Below are 19,466 nucleotides of genomic sequence, written 5' to 3'. Positions count from 1 at the left end.
TTTTATATTAATTAATGAAAAATATATTTCCCTCTAATATATAAGAGAACAGATGTTCAGTAATTTTTAATATACATTTTGTCTTTAATTTTCTTTTAATTACTTTTAGAAAATAATCCAGAAGAATGTATTATATATGTATAGGATAATTAATGAAAAATACATTTTAATATATTCTCCTCCAATATATAAAAGAACAGATGTTCAATAATTTTAATATATATTTTGCCTTTAATTTTCTTTTAGCTATTTTTAGAAAAAAAAATCTAGAATGTATATGTATAGGGCTGCGTTCGGAAACGTCACCCGAGTGCATTCCCTCTCTTTCTATATCATTTCTCTCTCAGTGATATAGAAAGAGAGGGAATGCATTCGGGTGACGTTTCCGAACGCAGCCTAGGAAAGAGAACATGGATTTTATGTTGCTCTGAGAGGAACAGAGACACAAAATTAATCAAAATGGCGACGCGTTGTGGTGCTAGTAATTAACCCTTTCGATTGTGCTGGTTGTAAACAATTTGAATTGCTAATGTTTGACTGAATATCGATTCTAATTAAACGACAAGATGTATGCGGCTAATTAAGGATAGCAAACTTACGAATAAGGTATATCTGTCTGCTCTTTCTGATTCACTTGCGATAAAGTTTCGCGCAAAAAACATCTGTCATCTTGTCAGCGAAAATGTGTAAGATTAAGAGTGTCATAATTATATCTAACTGTCAATAGTTCATAATCATTTCCGAGAGGATTTAATTAAATAATTATCATAATCTTTACATTTATTAAAATTGCAAACTTTTAATACGAATCTTGAAGGTTAAGTCGACCATCGTCGATTAATTTCGACATTTATTTTGCTTATAACAAATATAGATTCAGGTTCTGTTGAAAAAAAAGAATTGACAATTTAATAGAAAAAAAACGTGTTCGCTTTTTCGAAATAAGTAGGTTCAAATTGCAATTATTATTATTTTTCTAATCTTCATTTTTTCAATCTTTATTCATATTATTAGTTTCTAATCTTCAAAAACAAAAATAATCCTCTAAAAAAATTAAGCAAATATATAACAAACATTTTACGTGTAAACACAATAATTGAATAATTAAATAATAGAATAATTAAAACCTTATTGCACACTACAAGTGTACGTACCGTATGTTTACTAATTACTAATTATTATAATTCAGGTGATGATGATGTGTGATCAACCGCAAACAGATGTGGATACAGCTTGATGACTTGCAGTTAGACATCGCTTTGCAGTTGAATCATCGTCACAATAATGGACAACCTGTCGGATTCATTTCGAGGGGAATTGGACTCTGTGACTTCGACGGACTCCCTTCAGTTGATCACCGATGAATTCCACTTGCGACACCTGTCCACCCCCGATGTCTCGAATATCGAGCTGTCTAAACGGGTGGCTCTGCTGGAGCTGGAGAACGAACGGCTGCGCGTCGACCTGGAAAATACGCGGATAGATCTCAACGCTCGGATCGCCGCGAATCAGGGTCTCAAGGGCAAGATAACCGAGCTGTTTGTCGAGATGCAAACGGTGGTGCGGGACAAGCAGAAGCTGCAGAACACGTTGACCGACACCAACAGTCGTCTCTCCGCGGCGGAGGGCTCGGCCAAGTGGTACCAATCGCAGGTGCACATCCTGATGGCCGGCAAGAAGAGTCTGCAGGTGGAGATAGACACGTATCAGGGTATACTGAAGCAACGACAGCGGGCGATAGCGGATATAAACGCCAACTACAAGAAACTGAGCGTCGAGTACACCGAGCTAGCGCAGCAGTATCAAAAGGAGAAGCAGGAGATGCAGGGCGCGATAAAGGATCTGCAATTGCGCATCCGGAATATCGATACGGTGCAGAATACGTCGGATGGAACTTCGACAGCTAGTCCGACAGACGTATCCATGGTGTTGGAGGCAACCGAGGACGAGTTGCGAAACACCAGAAGCGAACTGAAGACGCTGGAGCAGTGTCTGCTGAGCAACGAGATGGCCAGGATGTCGATGGAGAATACGTTGAGCAAGCAACGCGTCCTGATCGCATCTATGGAGGAGAGCATACAGAAATGCGAGACGGAGAAGAACGAGACCGCCGATCTGTTGCGGAAGACGCAGTTCGAGATACAGAAGCTGAGATCTGAGAACGAGACGCTACAGACTTCCCTATTGACGTCTAAACGAGAGCAGAGTCAAGTGGAGGATGCGATAGCTCATCTAAGGATACAGCTGACCAAGATGATATCGCAATACAAACTACTGAGATCCAAGAACGCGGAATCCGAAGGGAAGTTGAGCAGTATGCAGGATCTCGCGAGTGAGAACAAACGTTTGAGGACCTTGTCGCACAAAGCGAACAGTGCTCTGCTGAAAAAGCTCAGAGAAGAGAAGACGAAGATAAAAACTTTAGAGCAAAAACTTCATTGCAAGCAGATGAATGGTCAACTTAACAATATGGTATTTATATTTTCATGCTGCTTAATAAAATCACCATCTTCTTTTCATAATCTTAATTACGACACAATGTAATATGTAATTAACAACATAATATAAAGATATATATATATATATATATATATCACAATTTTATATCTTAATAAATAATATAGGACTGTGTTTTATAAATATACTTAATGATCTATATCTTATTATTTCAGAGAAATAAAACGGAACATTCTTTGCGTGAATGTCTAAAACAAGTTCTGTTACGAAACAAGGTAATTTATTTTCATCAACTTATAAACAACACAATAGTGAATAATTTATTTCACTAAAACAATATTAATAAATAAAGATAAGGAAAGGCAAATCTTGATGTTATGTTATTTTGTAGGATTTACAGGAGCAATTGAAATCTGTGACCAGAATAACTGACGAGAGTATCGATGAAGGATACGGTGACAGTAACAGTATTAACGCATCCTCGATTTCGTTGGACATTCCGTCGTCTCTCATGAACTCGGTATTGTTGAACAACGCGGTCGACGTTCTCGCGCGAAGCAAGAATTTTGCTTTGCCGATGCAGGAAAAGTTGAGCGCGCTTCGATCCAAGATGGAAACACTCCGAGATCAGTGCAACGCGTTAAGTCAACAAAAGAATCTTCATTCCAGTGTCAACAATGTAATTTCTCCGAGGGATTCTACATAGTTCAAGGTCTATCTCTTGTTCGCGGATACGCGAATAAAATGTAGCCTTAAAGAAAAAGAGAGAGAAAGTAAATGATTATATATTATTTATTTTACACGATATATATATTTACGTATATCGTGTTTAATTGAGAGAATTTAATTTTTTGGGATCATAATTGGCAAAATAAAACGCATTTAAGTATTACTATATATATATGTTAAAAAGAGAGATATTTAATAATATAATACTTGTATTACTAGTTGAAGTGTAAACAAGAGGTTGTAAAGTGACAGCGTCAGTATTTATTTGTTATATTTTTGAATATACTATATAAATGTTATGCTTGTTAAATGTTATATATATATTTATGTATTCACGCATGCGAAATATTCGGTTTATTCGCTATTAAAATTTATTTAAAAAATTTGATGAAAGCAATTTATCAACATTGTGTAGTAAACAAATATAAATATGTATATAGTAATAATATATATAATAATTATATAAAACTTGCATAAAGCGCGATAGCTACGTCGAATAAGTATCATTATTCTAATGTGTAAAGAATGATTGGTTTAATACACGCAAACGTCAGTATTACAACATATAAAAGGTATTTATATTATTATTGTTGTCAAAGAGAAATTTTATAAAGAGATGTGCTAGAAAAATTTCGCGAAGCTAGTTGCGAACCTGTGCGAATAATGTTTTATTAAAAATAAAATGAGACATACAAGAGAGAGAATGAATTAGCTAGTGCGACAATATATGTATCATTATATTTATGTACTTACAGCTATCATGGAATAAATGTAGATAGAGACAGAGTGTATAAATATTCTCTTGCGTATCTTGTAACGCAACAGTATTTGTAAAAGCGCAATAAAGTTGCTGATCTTCCAGACATTCGTAAGCTTAAAAATTCATTCGACACTTAAGCTCGCTATGAAAAGAAATCATAGAAGTAAGAATCACATCAATTCTGTTTTCTGTTTTTTTCTCTTTTTTTTTTTTGACAATAAAGATACATGATTGCTTATATAATATGCACGTATGTATATATATACTTTATACTCTTCAAAGATCTCGCCTCGTAGTTTCTGTATACTTGAACATTTAATTATCTCTCTACTCTTGTTTTTCTTATAGCGTTAAGCCATATAAGAAGGGAGATTCACAATTCAATATTAATTAACATGTAAACACTAATGTGAATCTTACATATTATAATAATATCACAATTAAGTGATATTATCAATAAATGAATTTATCAATTAAGAATTTTCTAGAATGGGCTTCCCTAAAATAAAAAAAAAATTAAGAATAATATATAATTTTTACTCTTCAATAATCTCGCCTCGTAATTCGAATATTTAATATTCTTCCTAATTTTTGTTCCTTTTATAATGCTAAGCCACATAAGAAAATGCACATCTATCGACAAAGCTGTGAAAAACTACGAATTCGAGATACAAAATCTTGATAGAAAACATTAAAATACAAGTGAAAAGATCCAAATAAGTTATATGAACAGCTATATTATATTCATAAGATGATCAGGATAAGATATTTCACGCTAAACATGTCTAGAAATATCAAGCTAAAGTTTATAAAAGCATTGACGCGATAATAAATACAGGAGAGAGTCTATAATAGAAAGCAGTTTTTAGCCTCTTATATTAAATTCTCCGGATGATGGTAGATGTATGATAAAAATAAACAAAAGATTTTTAAATGAGAATTTAATTGCATGTGTGTTATACATCTTTTTCTTTTCTTTTTCTTTAATCAAAGAAATTATGCAATATAAACGCATCGTATTGTACAGAAGCTTTCGAATGTTTTTGCTCTTGCACGCAGAGGTGATATATATATATATATATATACACATAAAAAATTGACATAATAAAAAACTAAATAAAAATCATCGCTCTCTTAAAATATCACAGATATGCATAAAAACGTAAAAGAGAGGAGTAAATAGGTACTCCCTATATATAAAGTCAATCCCTGTGTTCTATGTATTTTTTTTTCTTTCTTTTATCTATTTTTTTCTTTTTTTTTTCCTTTTAATAGTCCAACATTCTTTGGTACTTACAAATAGAGATATAGTCGATCGCAGGAGTAACTTAATTATCTGGCATCTAGAGAGACAGTGCGGCCTTTCCACAATATATATAGTTATAGTGTATTATAAAAATTTTTTAAACTCTAAATTGGGTAAAATCGATTTTTATTTATACTTATTATATTTCCGCAAGGATATCAATCAATTTTAAAATAAAGCATATCGCGTGTTCAAATAAATTACTAAAATATTGAGATACTTAAACCTTAAACGATAAGAATCGCGCGCGCGTAAATTTTTGGAAAGAAATATTAACAAAATTATACAGGTACATTATACATTTATAATATAATAGACTTTAAAAGTAAATCATTAATTATTTGTTACATGTTTCACTCTTATGATTTTTATATAGCGGTATTAATTTATAAGATACATCTCGAATAAAGGTATTTTAAAAGATACAATATGAAAACTTTTAAAAACGATTTAAGAAAAAAATATCATTTATCCTGATTAATTATGTGCTATATCAATATGTAAAACAATCAATAGAAAAATATTAACATAATTCCTGAAATAATACAATCTTTCATTTCCGAGTATCTTTATAATAATAGTTATTATTAAAATATGATTTGAGTTTATAGCCAATCATTTGTCTATATAATTATAATTCTCTTTCTCTCTCTTTCTCTTTCCCTTTCTTATTTACAGAATAAAAGAGATGCTATAATTTATTATTTTTTTATATAATGTAATAATAACATTTCTAAAAAATGTTTTTAAAGCAATTCGTATGTATATTATGAAATTTTTTTTTAAAGCAACGCTTACACTTTAATTTTTTATTTTTTTTAATTTTAATCGTTGCAAAAGCGCCTCATAAATTATACACTTTACTAATTATGTATGCAAATATTGCGTAATATTTAATTCAAGCATGTCTCATATTTTTTATACAGGATGTTCCTTGCAGAGATAGATGATTAAACTTTAAGAGCGTGTTCTACTTATTGTCAGTATAGATGAAAAATCTTATAAACATTTCGGACATGTAATTATTATTAAAAAATTCTGTCATAAACAAAAAGTAATTACAACTCGTAAAGATACTGTTTTTCCGGAATTTTGTGTTTGCCATTCTCTTTTTCATTCTTAAATAAGTAGAATACACTCCTAAAATTTGATAACTTATCCCTGTAAACATCGTCTGTGTGTATTTCAGAATGTGTGCTAGATTCAGCTATAGATTTTCTTGCATATTTCACATTGATTTTTTTTTCTTTAGCAAAAATTCGATGAAAAATTTAATTGTAAAGAATAAAACTGGTGCGCGGAGTAGCTGGATTAAATCATATTAATTAAGCGAATCGAGTAATTATTTTGAGTGGGAAAATTTTTACGTTGCAATCCAAAAGCGAAATTATTCGAATTCTCATGCGTCTAAATTTTCCCTACATTTAGCCTATTACCCTTTTGTAAGTATCACATTCATGTGGAAAATTTTATACACGAGAGGTTGCTAACAATTTTTTCCCAATATTATATATATATTATATATACTTATATATAATATATTATATATTATATATATACTTATATATAATATATATATTTTTTTATATATGTATGGATGTATGTATATGCATATATATGTGGGAAGTATCTACAATAGACGATGCCTACGTCTCCTTAAAATTATAATCGTGTTTACGCGAAAATATGTAAATCGTACTACGTGATACGAGGTGCGAATGCACTTTACGGAAAGAGGAACTTTACGAAAGAGGAATATAACTTAAAGTAAAACAGAATTAGTTCTTATCTATGTATATAATAATACGAGATAATGCTTGTTCTATTTTGTTCGAATCCGGCATGAGTACGCTTCATTCTTTTTTTTCTTTTTTTTTATTACAATTGTTTACGCTTGTCGATCGCACAGACACTTTGATCGTAAATTCAAAGTGCGAGCGTCGGGGTGAAAAAGGGGATCTTTTCTAAAAAAGTTTTACTTTAAAAGCATATCTCAATTTGCAAAATGTGTAATCCGACGAGATTTTCAGATATGCCATATACTTTCTTCGTGAGCGGAACGTGAGCATTAAATGGCACAATTCGTGTATATAATGTGTTCTAAAAATCGCAAGTGTCGCTCGAAGTTGTTTTTCGAGATGCTACTTTTTTCTAAAAATTTTCGCATATAAATTGCTGCATCTAATTGATTGATTGTGACTCTGTATAAAAATCAATATTCACCTGTATATGACAATATAATTGTATAACAAAAACAACATGATCTCCTCAATAAGAAGAACGAGAGTATGAGATAGATAAATCAAAGAAATTATAATTATTGTTATCGCGTTAAACATAATTAATAAAAACATTGGAAAAACATCAATTGGCGTTAACAGGTATATCAATTGTAGGTTTGATACATTTTAAATATACCCGATTAAACAAGGAAAAAATATTCGAACTTAAATCATTTCGATAAGAGACCTCAGTTACACAACTTTGGAAAGAAAAAGTAATCTTTCTAGATTTATAAAAGACAAACACTGCTAATAATGCGACTTTTAGAACACTCTATATACACTTTCGACAATTGGAATTGTATATGTCAAACAGGAATTGAAATTGATACGATTTCGCCGAGTTCTACATTTTAAGTGCAGACTCACCAAAGTTATATCAATTTACAATTTACAATATATCATACATTAAGCGTAATAAATAGTATCCGTTAATTTTGATTATGTTAGATTCATACTAATGTATAAAATATCTTTGTTTCCGTGCAATTTTTTGATTGCTTAATTTTTCTCGTAAACACACTGTCGCGCGAAATATATTTCTCGCATTATTATGTTTTTTTAATATTGTCGTCTGACTGGATTCATTTAAGAAATGGAGAGAAATTAGATGTAAATGACATTTATACAGAGATCGTCTTAGATTAAACAATAAATATTTTACGTGCAGATTGTTTGACAAATTTGAAGATATTTTAATTAAATTATAAGTACAATATAACATACAATATAAACATTTCAATATTAAAACATTTAATTGATGTTTAATTAATTAAATGTTTTAATACTGAATTGATTTAAATGCTTTAATATTAAAAAGAGGGCATAAGAAAATAAAATTTTGTTGTAAGTTTCTGAAAGTTCATTTGCAGAAACACACTTTTTTATCTTCTCATCAATATTTCGATAATTATTACCTCGAGTTTCTCTCTTCGCTTCGAAATATAAATTAATCATTTTTCTTTAAAGTTTTATCAAGAAAAAATCATTAAGGCCTTAAAAAGAGAACCCATACTTAAAATATTTCGTGTTAAATCTCGAATGCCCTGTATAAAAGTAATCACCTCTCTAAATGTATTCTTTTAGTAAATTTAACGCTACTGTGATTATATCTGGCTTTGAACTTCGCTTCTTTAATACGAAGAATGCGTTTTCCATCAAGACAAAAGACTGAGATAATCATATGTAACGCTAAATATCGAATGTTCGTTTGCAGATGTAATCGGAAAGACGACAAAATCAAAAAAAGATAATCATCGCGAATGAAATTGAATTGAGTCAATCTTCTCGTACTCGCGGCAGTGAATATAAAGTTAGCGTGTGACATTTGAGCCATCAGTTCTTCTCGTCTTGCAAAGGTATGTCGCTTTAACATCCATTTCCATTTCTATTCTCCTGACATTCGCTGACAAGTTAAATTACATCAAGAATCTGGCCTCTATTTTTTTAGAAATTCATGATCCAATACAATTATAGTGGAAAACAATAGTTTTACTCATCAAGGTATATATGAAAGTTCCTTCTCATATATATAGAGTGTCTAAAAATTCGTGATACAAACTTTGTGTAGTATTAATCAGAATAAACAGAAAGATCTTAGTAAAACTATATAAAAAAAATATTTCTTTATATCAGGAGATATTTGAACACATAATATTGAGACACAGTATAAATAAAATGTAACAAACATCCTGTAGCGATTCTGTTTAATATTCCAAACATCCTTAACATCGTTTTGAGAAGAGAAGGCCGATGGACTCTCGAATGTCACGAGATCCCGCGCGAACCAAAGAATAAAGAAAGAGAAGTAAGAGGAACTAAGGCGAAACGATATCAACTACTTTGTACGATCGCGGATCGTTCGCGGGAGAAAGAGCACCACGGCTTCGATCTACGTAGACAGTCCAGACGGAGATGAGTCGCGACGCATCCCTCAACGACGAGGATGCTGTCGTCGAACAACAACACCTATAAGTTTATCATCGCGGTGTGACTACTCGAGGATAGACAACCGCCGCAATATATTACACTGACGCGTATTATTATGCTACTAATGCTAATCAGAATATTGTATAGACTTAGCGAAAGAACGAAGAGGGGATCAGACCAGACTCGAGCGGCGACCTTGTCACGAGCCCATTGTCATCTGGGAGTAGATTCCGCCTGTCTAACTCTGTCAAAGTGGCGCCGATAATGGGCCCGACCGCGACCCCGGTGCCGGTGACCGTGATTGTGATTGTTGTGGCCGTTATTGTGATTGTTGTGGCCGTGATTGTGCTGCATCTGGCGCGGCTGGTACTGCGAGTTGTGGTGATTCTGGGCCTGCTGGTGCGTCGACTGCTTCGAGTGCTGCGAAGATAGAATAGCTCGTTTGATGCAAGTCGAAAAATGAAACGTCAAAAGGTGACAAAACTAGAGTAATGAAAAAAGAAAGAACGAAAAATGCATTATTAGATCAAAAAGGTGATCTATTGATAATTTTTAATTCTCTGCCTCAAATTGGCGAAGTTTATACTTACTGTTTCCTCTATTTCAGTTGCTTTAGAAAATAACACTACTACGTTTCCAAATTTATATAGTTTTAAACAAAACTAATATATAGATTTATTTGGTTTTATTTATCATTACTTATTATTTATTAATTTATTTGTAATTAATTATTGTATCTTTATAATACACAAGATATAATAAATTCATTATTTCTAATTAATAATTTATTTATTTATTATTCTCTTTTTTATTTTATTTATTATTACTTATTATTAATTTAGTTTTAATAATTTATTTATAATTAATTATTGTGTGTATTTTTAGAATATACATAAGAATATAATTTCGTATATCTTTTATATAATTGAAGAATTATGAAAATCTAAAAAAATTAATGATTTTCCTACATTTTTTTAAATAATAATAGTAATGTTAATTTATTTATAATTAATTATTGTATCTTCATAATACACAAGACTATAATTTCGTACATCTTTTATATAATGGAAGAATTATAAAAAATCTAACAAATTAAAGAAATTAATGACTTTTCTACTTTTTTTTAACAATAATTTTTTCATCAACAGGTTCTCGAGAACTTCATTATGTTGTGTTCAAAATTAAGAGGATAATTGCGTGTGCAAAAATTATACAAAACTGTCTATTTTTACGTTCCTTTTCCTCGATAGTGGATTAATATGTCCAGTGTTTAATTTTTTATTTATTCAATTGTCTCGATCGTCGAAGCATGATTGACTACTCACCACCTGAGTAACCGATTGCACAGTATTGGTATTCGAATACGCATTCAAGCTCGTGCCAGGCGGGCTGACTTCTTCCGTGGTGGCGGCTGGATCGTCCTCCGTCCTTACCAACATCTTGACGCCTTCGGCCTCCAGATCGATTATACCACCCCGTTGCTGCTGCCGCAGATACAGAGCGGCCATCTGTTTCTGGAGTTCCCTCAGTTCGGCGGTGACAGAGAAATCGGTGGCGGCTTCGACGTCGATCGGCGGCGGAGCTGACCATAAACTCTCGACGTCGCAGTTGATCGATTCCCGGCAAACTGGACATAGAGCCTGAAGAATAAACCAGGTGTAAATGAATAAATATTAATATAGACATAAAATGCAAAAGAGAGAGAGAGAGAGAGAGAGAGAGAGAGAGAGAGAGAGAACTATTTTGCAAACATCATGAGATTGACGGATGAAATGAAATGATTTCTTGGCAACAGATTTCATTTGCATAACGTAAACGTACTTGAAACTGGTTCGTGGTATCCTGCTGCCACTGTGGTAACTTCTCCTGCTCCTCCCTGTAATATCTCTCGGCGGCGGCGACGTGCGCAGCCAGACAGTGCGAATGAAAGTAATGATAGCATTCCGTTTTCGTAAATTCATCCCCTTCCCGGAAGCCGTACAAGCAGACGGCGCACTGATCGGTGGGAAGATTGCTCCTTGTCAAGTGTTCTCGTATTAACTGAATTATTATCATTACATGTATTAATATTATATAATAATTCATTATTTCTAATTAATAATTAATAATTAATTTATTTATTATTCTCTCTTTTTCCTTTTATTTATTTATTACTTATTATTGATTTAGTACTAATAACTTATTTATAATTAATTATTGTGTGTGTCTTTAGAATACATAAGAATATAATTTCGTATAATCTTTTATATAATTGAAGAATTATGAAAATCTAAAGAAATTAATGATTTTTCTACATTTTTTTAAACAGTAATTTTAGTCCATATAATAATGTTTAAATATGTATGTGAAAAAGAGTAATTATTAATATTTCAATATACTCAAATTATGAGAACATAAAATAACTAATTATTTTTTTAAAAATACAAATTTCTTCTAAAAGAAGAAAAATTTTATAGGAATTTATATACATAAATTTTCTCTTCTTTTTTTTAAAGCTAACCATATAAAATAGAATTATATTTCTGTTTTTACTTTTCTGAAGATGTTACAGTCTATAAGTGCTTAATGAAACAACTAAAAACGAAAAAGAAAAGAATTTCCAACAAATTTTATTGCTCATGTACACAAATTATCTCAAAATCCGAGTTTACAAACAATTTGAAAACATCCAGATACTTGGAGTGGATAGGCATGGTATCATTATTTTTTGCAAAGCAAAGTCGCGATGAAAGATAAATGACTAAAAAGAAAAAGAAAAAACTGATAGTTCCCGATAATTCCTTACCTCAATCAACTCGAACATGACTGGCTGACCTATGAAGTCTTTGCACTTCGCCTCCGCGTCAGATTGCATCAGCTTCACCGTGTCCTCATCCAATCCTCTTGGATTTCTCAGATTGATAGCCGGCGAGACATCCGGATAGCCCGAAAGTAATCGTACGATCAAGGTGACGCAAACGTATTGCGATTGCGAATCCTCACCGGTTGACGGGAACAATATCGTCTCGATACACTCTGGCTCTCCTCTGCAAAGACATAAATTACTGTTAAAAACAGTGAGAGAAGTTAATTAATATTGTAAATTATTTAACTAGGGACATTATGTAATTTTAAAAAGTCTGGATAATATATGGCAAGCAATTAAATGTTAAAAATAATAGAAGAGTTAAAGTTTTATATACACATGAATGTGTTTGTATTGGAATCTATATATACATAAAAATCTATAAGAATACTATAGAGTAATAAATAATATATAATATTTTTAAGAAAAATTAATGTAATATAATATATCAAAATAAAAAAATCTGTCTAAAATAACTGTTGTTTTTGAAAAACAGGACAATTCAAAGTTATAGTTATTCATTGATGGAAATTTGTCCAAATGTGATGTTATAAAAAGCCTAATATGTGCAATAATCATTAAAATTTATTTTAATATTCATATTAATATATTTTATTTAACACAAAATTATCAAAAATGCAAAAAATGCAAAAATGTAAAAATATTCAACATATATACCTATCATTTTCCTTAATGTTGAGCTCATTGTCCAGAAGAATTGCTTTCAATGCCTCAATCTCATCAGTAACTCTGTAAAAATCATAAACAATTAAATAATTATACTTAAATATAGTCTTAATTAAGACTGATCAAATCAGCTGATCAGAATCTGTCAGAGAAAATTATACAGGAATTAGAGCATCATACAACTTTATAGATTTATAAAAGTATATACATATTTATGTACACTATTATTTACATTAACGGAATAAAAAAAAAGTCTGACACAGATGTCCATTATTTGTTTCCTACTTTTCAGTATATGCAACACTAAAATATTTGCGTTATAAGCAATATTATTTAAACATATATATTAAGCAAAAAAAAAAAAAAATAAATAAGAAAAGATGGCAACAGAATAATTATGTACTAACAACGAATTCGCAACAAACATATGTTTCAGACGTGGACCTAGGAAGAGATTACAAAAAAAAAGAGGCGATCTCGAGAAAATATTTCTCGGCTAGAAAAGCGAGCTGAGAAAGACAGAGAGAAGGAGAGAGCTGCGGAACTCGCGGAGCAGCGTCGCGAGTTGCGGAGTCGTCCGCGACGCAACCGGGGGATCCTTTTACGTCGACGATCGGCGGCCGCCTGCGACGATATAATTACCGTTCGTCCACCGTCGCGTCCGACATCGTCTCCTCGGATGGGATATCGCCGAATAAGCCGCGTCTCTCGCGAAGAAGAGCGATTCTCCGTCTCGCCGAATAAAGTATAAACGTCACTCGCCTCCTCGCGAGAGAGAGAGCGTCAAATAAATGCACGTCAATATTGAAATCCTTCTGCTAGGGCAGCCGACCGCGAGCGGGATTCGATTGGCGGAGGCGCCAATCGGCCACGAGCAACGGACCAATCAGGGGGCGCCGTTGGACGCCGCTCTTGCGCCAGCTGTCACGTGATGACGTCTGTCGAGCGCGCCGATTGGCTGACGGATGGGGAATTTCTAGGGCCCCGCCGCGGCAGCCAATCGGCGCGTTCGACGAGCTTCCCGATACGGCAAGTGTGATACGGCCTTAAGGCTACGTCAGATCACGTGATCGCGAAGAAGGGGAGCAGCGCAAAAGGAGAATTCGACGGTTTACGGTGGTGTAAATCTGCTCCAGATATTAGAAGGTAATTTTAAGAATATATGTAATAAGAGATCATTTTAAGAATATATATAATAATGTATTAAATATAAGGACTTTGATAAAATCTTTTTAAATGTATATGTACTGACAATGATCGAGATATAGTTCCTGAAAAGTTTCTATCACTTCGTGTGAGACGACACATATATACAAGACTCATCCATTTTAAATTTAAAGTTCGTTACTTGAGAAGCGATGATAGTTCATAATAATCTGCTTTGTATACTTTATATATATATGTAAGACACGATGCATTAATCGTCTTTATACGTAATTTAAGTGTATCGATCGCTATATTTATTTTATATAATAGTGTCAATAATAAATAAATATTATTATGTTTAGACTTCCGGAGATTATTTCTGGAAATATTTTCAGAAAGAATCCATATATTTAGATCGTATCTAATTGAGTTTACAAATCGTCAATTTTTTCACGAAAAGTTAACCTATAAAAATAGAATAAAGAATAGAAAAATTATTAATAATTAATTAATTATATAATAATTAATAATAATATAATTATAATAATAGTTATTATTATTATAACAATAATAATATTTATATAAATTATATAATAATATATAATATAATAATCTGGGGCGACAATAAAGAGATATAATATAATAATATTATAATAATAATTATAATAATTAAATTATTTTTATTATATCCAGATGCGATGTGTCAGACCCGGAAGTGCCAATTCCGGACATTAATGCAACGACTGTGCAGCAGTTATTTCAACGACAAACAAATAATATATTATAAATATTATTATAGGATGAGAGAGAGAGAGAGAGAGAACTTCTGATGCATATATTTAGGTATTTATCATTTAATTATTTGTATATTATTTTTTATTTTCTGTCTGTGGCCCATGTTCCATTGGCCGATGCACATACGCTTTTTTTCTCTGTCCACCATGAGACCTTTACCATGTCGAAGGCCGTCCACAAACTCGCCCTCGTACCAACAATTGTTGCTCCATTCCAGAAATCCTCTTCCATGCATCTTATTACGCTCAAACTGACCCTGCATAATTTTTTTTCTCATTTATTTCTTAAATTAATTTCTTAAATTAATTCTTTTTATTACGTTAAGAAATTTATTTTTGTTAATTTTTTTTTATTTTCTTATTTATTCCTGTTAATTCTTTTTTACGTTAATAAATTTATTATATTTCAATATAAAAATATGTAATGTCAATTTAATTTTAAAACATATTGTTCAATATTCATAGATTAAATTCTCGTATTTATTAATTACATATAATTATAATATATAATTTTTAAAGTTTTGTATTCGCACTGTGATTTTTTATTGACTGCATAGTTACGATACCTTATAGTGGACACCATCGTTCCATCGATATGTTCCTTCGCCCTCCATCATTTTCCTGCTGATGCGACCGTGATAGGAATTTTTGTTGTAGAATTTTATTTCGGCAAATTCATCCGGTAATGAAAGTTTCCAGGACGGAACGGATATTTTATCTTTTTTTTCCTCTTCTTCCTTAATGAATAAATCATCGCTTTTGTCATCTATCTCTTTTATTCTTTCCTCAATAGCTTCAGCATCATCCTTGTTCGATTTTTTCGCGAGAGGTTTTCTTCGCAAGAAATATCCATCCCATCTGTATATGTTGTATCTCGATCGAATTAAATCAATATATGATAAAATAATAATTTCGTATTTTTTGCATCAAGATAGAGGATAATTACTCAACAACGAAAAACGGAAGTACATCATTGTATATTGAATAAATAAATTCTTCTTTAGTTGTATATTTGCGACGTTTCTCAGCCAATATATCCTCGAAGGGTAAATCCTCCTCCGCAATTTTATCAGTTTCTATCGAGAGTACATCTTCCTCCTCGTGTAAATCTTTCGCTTCGTGTTCTTCATCTTTCGCTTCATCATCACGAGGAGCTAAAAATTCCGCTTTTTTTCTACATTTACGTAAAATTTCTTCTCGCAGCGCTTTCATGTCCAATTCTTTTATCTTATATTCCATGTTATCGTTCAATTAATGTGTAATAATATTTAATATTTTATATGTATAATATATATATATATATATATATATATATATATAATTTCTATTTATCCAGTAACAATATGAATTTATTATTATTACTCTATGCATTGAAAAATTATGAAATTAAAAGAGAAAGACGTGAAAAATATTTGTGCAAATTGTAAATGACATATAACGCTATGTTCACATGACAGTCGGAAAAATGATATAATAGAAAGCAGGTTAATTGTTTAATTCTTATGCCTTTATAGATATTTAATATTTAGATATTTAAAGTTATTTAATAATTTTAATAATCTCTTTTTACATTTGATTTGCGAAAAAAGATATATATAGAAATATATGATATAAAATGCTGAAAAGGAAGATAAATGTAAGATTATTGTATTAACAATTTCCAAACGGATATTTTCGAAATATTATTTTTATCTTTTAAAACATTTCAAAATTTTAATTATTTTTACTCATTAAGTATCAGTTATCTCTTTATTTAATTATCTTATGATAATTCTTTCACATATATTTTAAATAAATATATTTATATATTTATATATTTATATATTTATGTATTTATATATTTATGTATTCATAATATTATTATATAGTATTGCAAAATTTTTAATGTGCAAAAGCAAGAGAAAGAAAAACATAATTACGAATTTATAAACTATTGCATTGTCTTATTGAAAATCTTGCTAATTCCATTGTTTCTTTTCTTTAAAGTTTTTTACTAATAATTTTTTAATAATTTTTTAATTGCAGTTTATGCCATTTTGCAATGTCGACGACGAGGAAACCATCGATGAACCCATCGTTTTTCGTGTTCCTGCGGTGTACAGCGATAAAGTCAAGATTCACGATTGGTAAATATTGCAACATCTTTTTAATTATTAAGCTATATTTACTTTTTACATTAAAATAAAGCTCAGTAATTAAAAATTAACACGGAAAATGGAGCATCTATTAGAATTATTTAATTTTGCTTTAGGAAACTTTTTTCTTTCTTTAAATATTTTAAAGATACAGTTATGTAGAAATTTTTATAATATTTCTTAACATTCTCTCTCTTTTTCTCCTTATTTTTTTGCAAATGAACAAATTTTTTATAGATAAGTTTCTTTTTTTTATTCGAATCTTTTCTATTGTAAATTAACTTTGTAAAGATGCGTATGCCGCTTGCATAAACAAATCACGACGAAAATCGTATACACACGCAAGCATATCGCACATGCATTTTAATAATGGAAATGAGGGGGAGTAGTTACGACAACACAGACGAAACTATGCGATTGTTATTCGTAGCAACGCGCTTTATTTCACGCATCTGACAAGGAACCACCCACGTTTGCATTGCATATCATTATTTGATACACAGTGCCAGCAATTCATTCAAAATTTCAACTTATAGTAGTTAGTATTCTCTGAAAAATGACTCTGCATCAGGATGAATCTTTATTATTATCAAAAGAAATGAAGGAGTGAGTTTATTATTTAATTTAATAATATATTCGGAATGAAGCGCTGCATTAAATTGCATGTCATAGTATATTATTTGACTTATTTTTTTTATTTTAAAATAATTAATAAGTAAAAATTTATTATAACATGTATATAAATTTTAGCCGACACTAAAACACAAAACGTAAAATTTATTTCGCTTATAAATCATATCGATTAATAGGCAGGTGAAGACTTTGTCCGAGCCCAGAGACAATACGGATATATTTCCACCGAAGGGAAACCTACACAAATCCTCGTATCGAAGACTCGGTCCGGAGGACGAAGGCATCGGGATTTCGGAGACACGCGCCATGTTGTCGCAAATTGAGATAAAAGACGAGTACAAACCGATTACTTATCCACGACGCAGTTTACTCACCATGCAATCGCTGGCTTCGGCGGAGTATGTATTCGATTTTTGCTTTAAAAATATATCGAGCGAATTAAAAAAGAAAATTTCTCTCGGAATTTATAAAAATAAATTATTTCAGAATTATAATTAGGGAAAATAATTAGTACGAGATATATGTGTTCCATTCCTGTTATATTTTTAACAAAAAGATAAAGAGTTCTATCCTCGCTCTTTCTCTTTTAATATTATTATCTATAACTCAATATTTTAGTAAAAATTCATTTCTTTATTGGTATTACATTTGTCTGAAAATTTCATCACATTAATGTGTGTCTTAAAAATTTCATAAAAGGATATATTCACGCAAATTTCTCTCTCAAACACACATCACAAGTTGCAGTTTTTTATTAATAATTAAAACGATGGTAGATGATGTAACGTTTTCTAGAAAGGATTACGAGGAAAAGGAATTAAAATTAACTGACATTCTGCTGGATCCGATGGCGATTTGTCAGATGGATTATCGCACCAGTACGAGCAGAGATTATCGTTCGCCTTATCCTCCGAAACCGAAACCACCACCATCGCCACCTCTACCGGAACCGTGGCTGTTAAATCGACGCACCATCGGCTACAGTCCTCAAGATCTGGAGAATCGTTGCGGATACCACACGTTTCTGGACGACGACATGGATCTTCATCAGAGAATAGCAGAGTTGAAAATGAGAAGAGGCAAATTGTACGAGATTCGAATAAATGATAAACGACAGCAAAATTCCACTGACGACTGATAAATTAAACACATTGCGTAAATATATATTTGACTTTTGCTTATCATTTTGTCAAATCGATTTATACTGCAAGCAATATTATAGTGATTTTCAAACTGAACGAAAAAGTACTATCCGTTAAAGAAAATTATCTAACGGGTTTGAATATAGATATAAGTTAGATTTTTTGAATGACAACTCTGGGAACACGCAATTGAATAATGTGCCAAATGAACAAAATGATAATTTTTCTCTTTATTATTCAGAAATAAGATTTGAATTGACAAATTTTTTTTGGCGAGTCAAAAATTGACTTTTATTTTTACCCGTCATCGTATCTTAATTCTAATATTTTAACGCAACGAAGGAAGATAGAGTCGAATCATTTATAATTAATATTTTAATAATCCTTGTATAATTTCTTTCCCTTCGCAGATATTGTTAACGCGGAATTGGCTCATCTTGGTAAAAAATTGAAGCATTATCGATTATATAAAGTCTTTTCTAAGGGATTATTAGCGCGACACACGATTGCAAAAAATCATATCAAAATAATATGTCACAAATTAGATCGCAGGCACCAAAAATAGCAGATTAATTTGCGGCGTAAAGTATCGAACGCACAAAGAAACCGAAGATAGAAGGT

The 19,466-nt window shown here is 31.3% G+C and overlaps 3 protein-coding genes across 5 annotated transcripts; 2 read left to right on the top strand and 1 right to left on the bottom strand.

Annotated features, from left to right (window-relative positions):
- The first annotated feature begins 419 nt into the window (after positions 1–419).
- LOC145937044 (uncharacterized) lies at positions 420–4,250 on the top strand. 2 transcript variants are annotated; one of them, XM_083039823.1, is made up of 4 exons: positions 420–606; positions 1,190–2,472; positions 2,673–2,732; positions 2,849–4,250. In XM_083039823.1, the coding sequence occupies exons 2-4, from the start codon at positions 1,285–1,287 to the stop codon at positions 3,161–3,163; spliced, it is 1,563 nt and encodes a 520-aa protein (XP_082895949.1). In that variant the 5' UTR covers positions 420–606; positions 1,190–1,284; the 3' UTR covers positions 3,164–4,250. The 2 variants fall into 2 exon arrangements, with proteins under 2 accessions (XP_082895949.1, XP_082895950.1); XM_083039824.1 differs by having other exon boundaries at positions 420–686.
- A 620-nt stretch (positions 4,251–4,870) lies between these two features.
- Positions 4,871–13,805, bottom strand: LOC145937045 (E3 ubiquitin-protein ligase RNF25). Its single transcript, XM_083039826.1, has 6 exons — positions 13,638–13,805; positions 12,987–13,058; positions 12,249–12,489; positions 11,285–11,503; positions 10,789–11,103; positions 4,871–9,883 (listed from the first exon to the last, which is right to left on the bottom strand). Exons 1-6 carry the CDS (start codon positions 13,661–13,663, stop codon positions 9,677–9,679), a joined length of 1,080 nt encoding a protein of 359 aa, XP_082895952.1. The 5' UTR covers positions 13,664–13,805; the 3' UTR covers positions 4,871–9,676.
- Positions 13,806–14,866: 1,061 nt separating this feature from the next.
- Positions 14,867–18,898, top strand: LOC145937464 (uncharacterized). 2 transcript variants are annotated; one of them, XM_083040481.1, is made up of 4 exons: positions 14,867–14,984; positions 16,961–17,061; positions 17,880–18,101; positions 18,499–18,895. In XM_083040481.1, exons 2-4 carry the CDS (start codon positions 16,964–16,966, stop codon positions 18,839–18,841), a joined length of 663 nt encoding a protein of 220 aa, XP_082896607.1. In that variant the 5' UTR covers positions 14,867–14,984; positions 16,961–16,963; the 3' UTR covers positions 18,842–18,895. The 2 variants fall into 2 exon arrangements, with proteins under 2 accessions (XP_082896607.1, XP_082896608.1); XM_083040482.1 differs by lacking the exons at positions 14,867–14,984; positions 16,961–17,061 and adding an exon at positions 17,589–17,676 and having other exon boundaries at positions 18,499–18,898.
- Positions 18,899–19,466: the final 568 nt, after the last annotated feature.

This window comes from Prenolepis imparis, unplaced genomic scaffold (assembly GCF_030444845.1).
Source record: "Prenolepis imparis isolate NDT839.2.m4 unplaced genomic scaffold, iyPreImpa1.0 SCAF_6, whole genome shotgun sequence".
Taxonomy (NCBI): Eukaryota; Metazoa; Arthropoda; class Insecta; order Hymenoptera; family Formicidae; genus Prenolepis; species Prenolepis imparis.
This window is presented reverse-complemented; position numbering and strand designations above follow the sequence as displayed.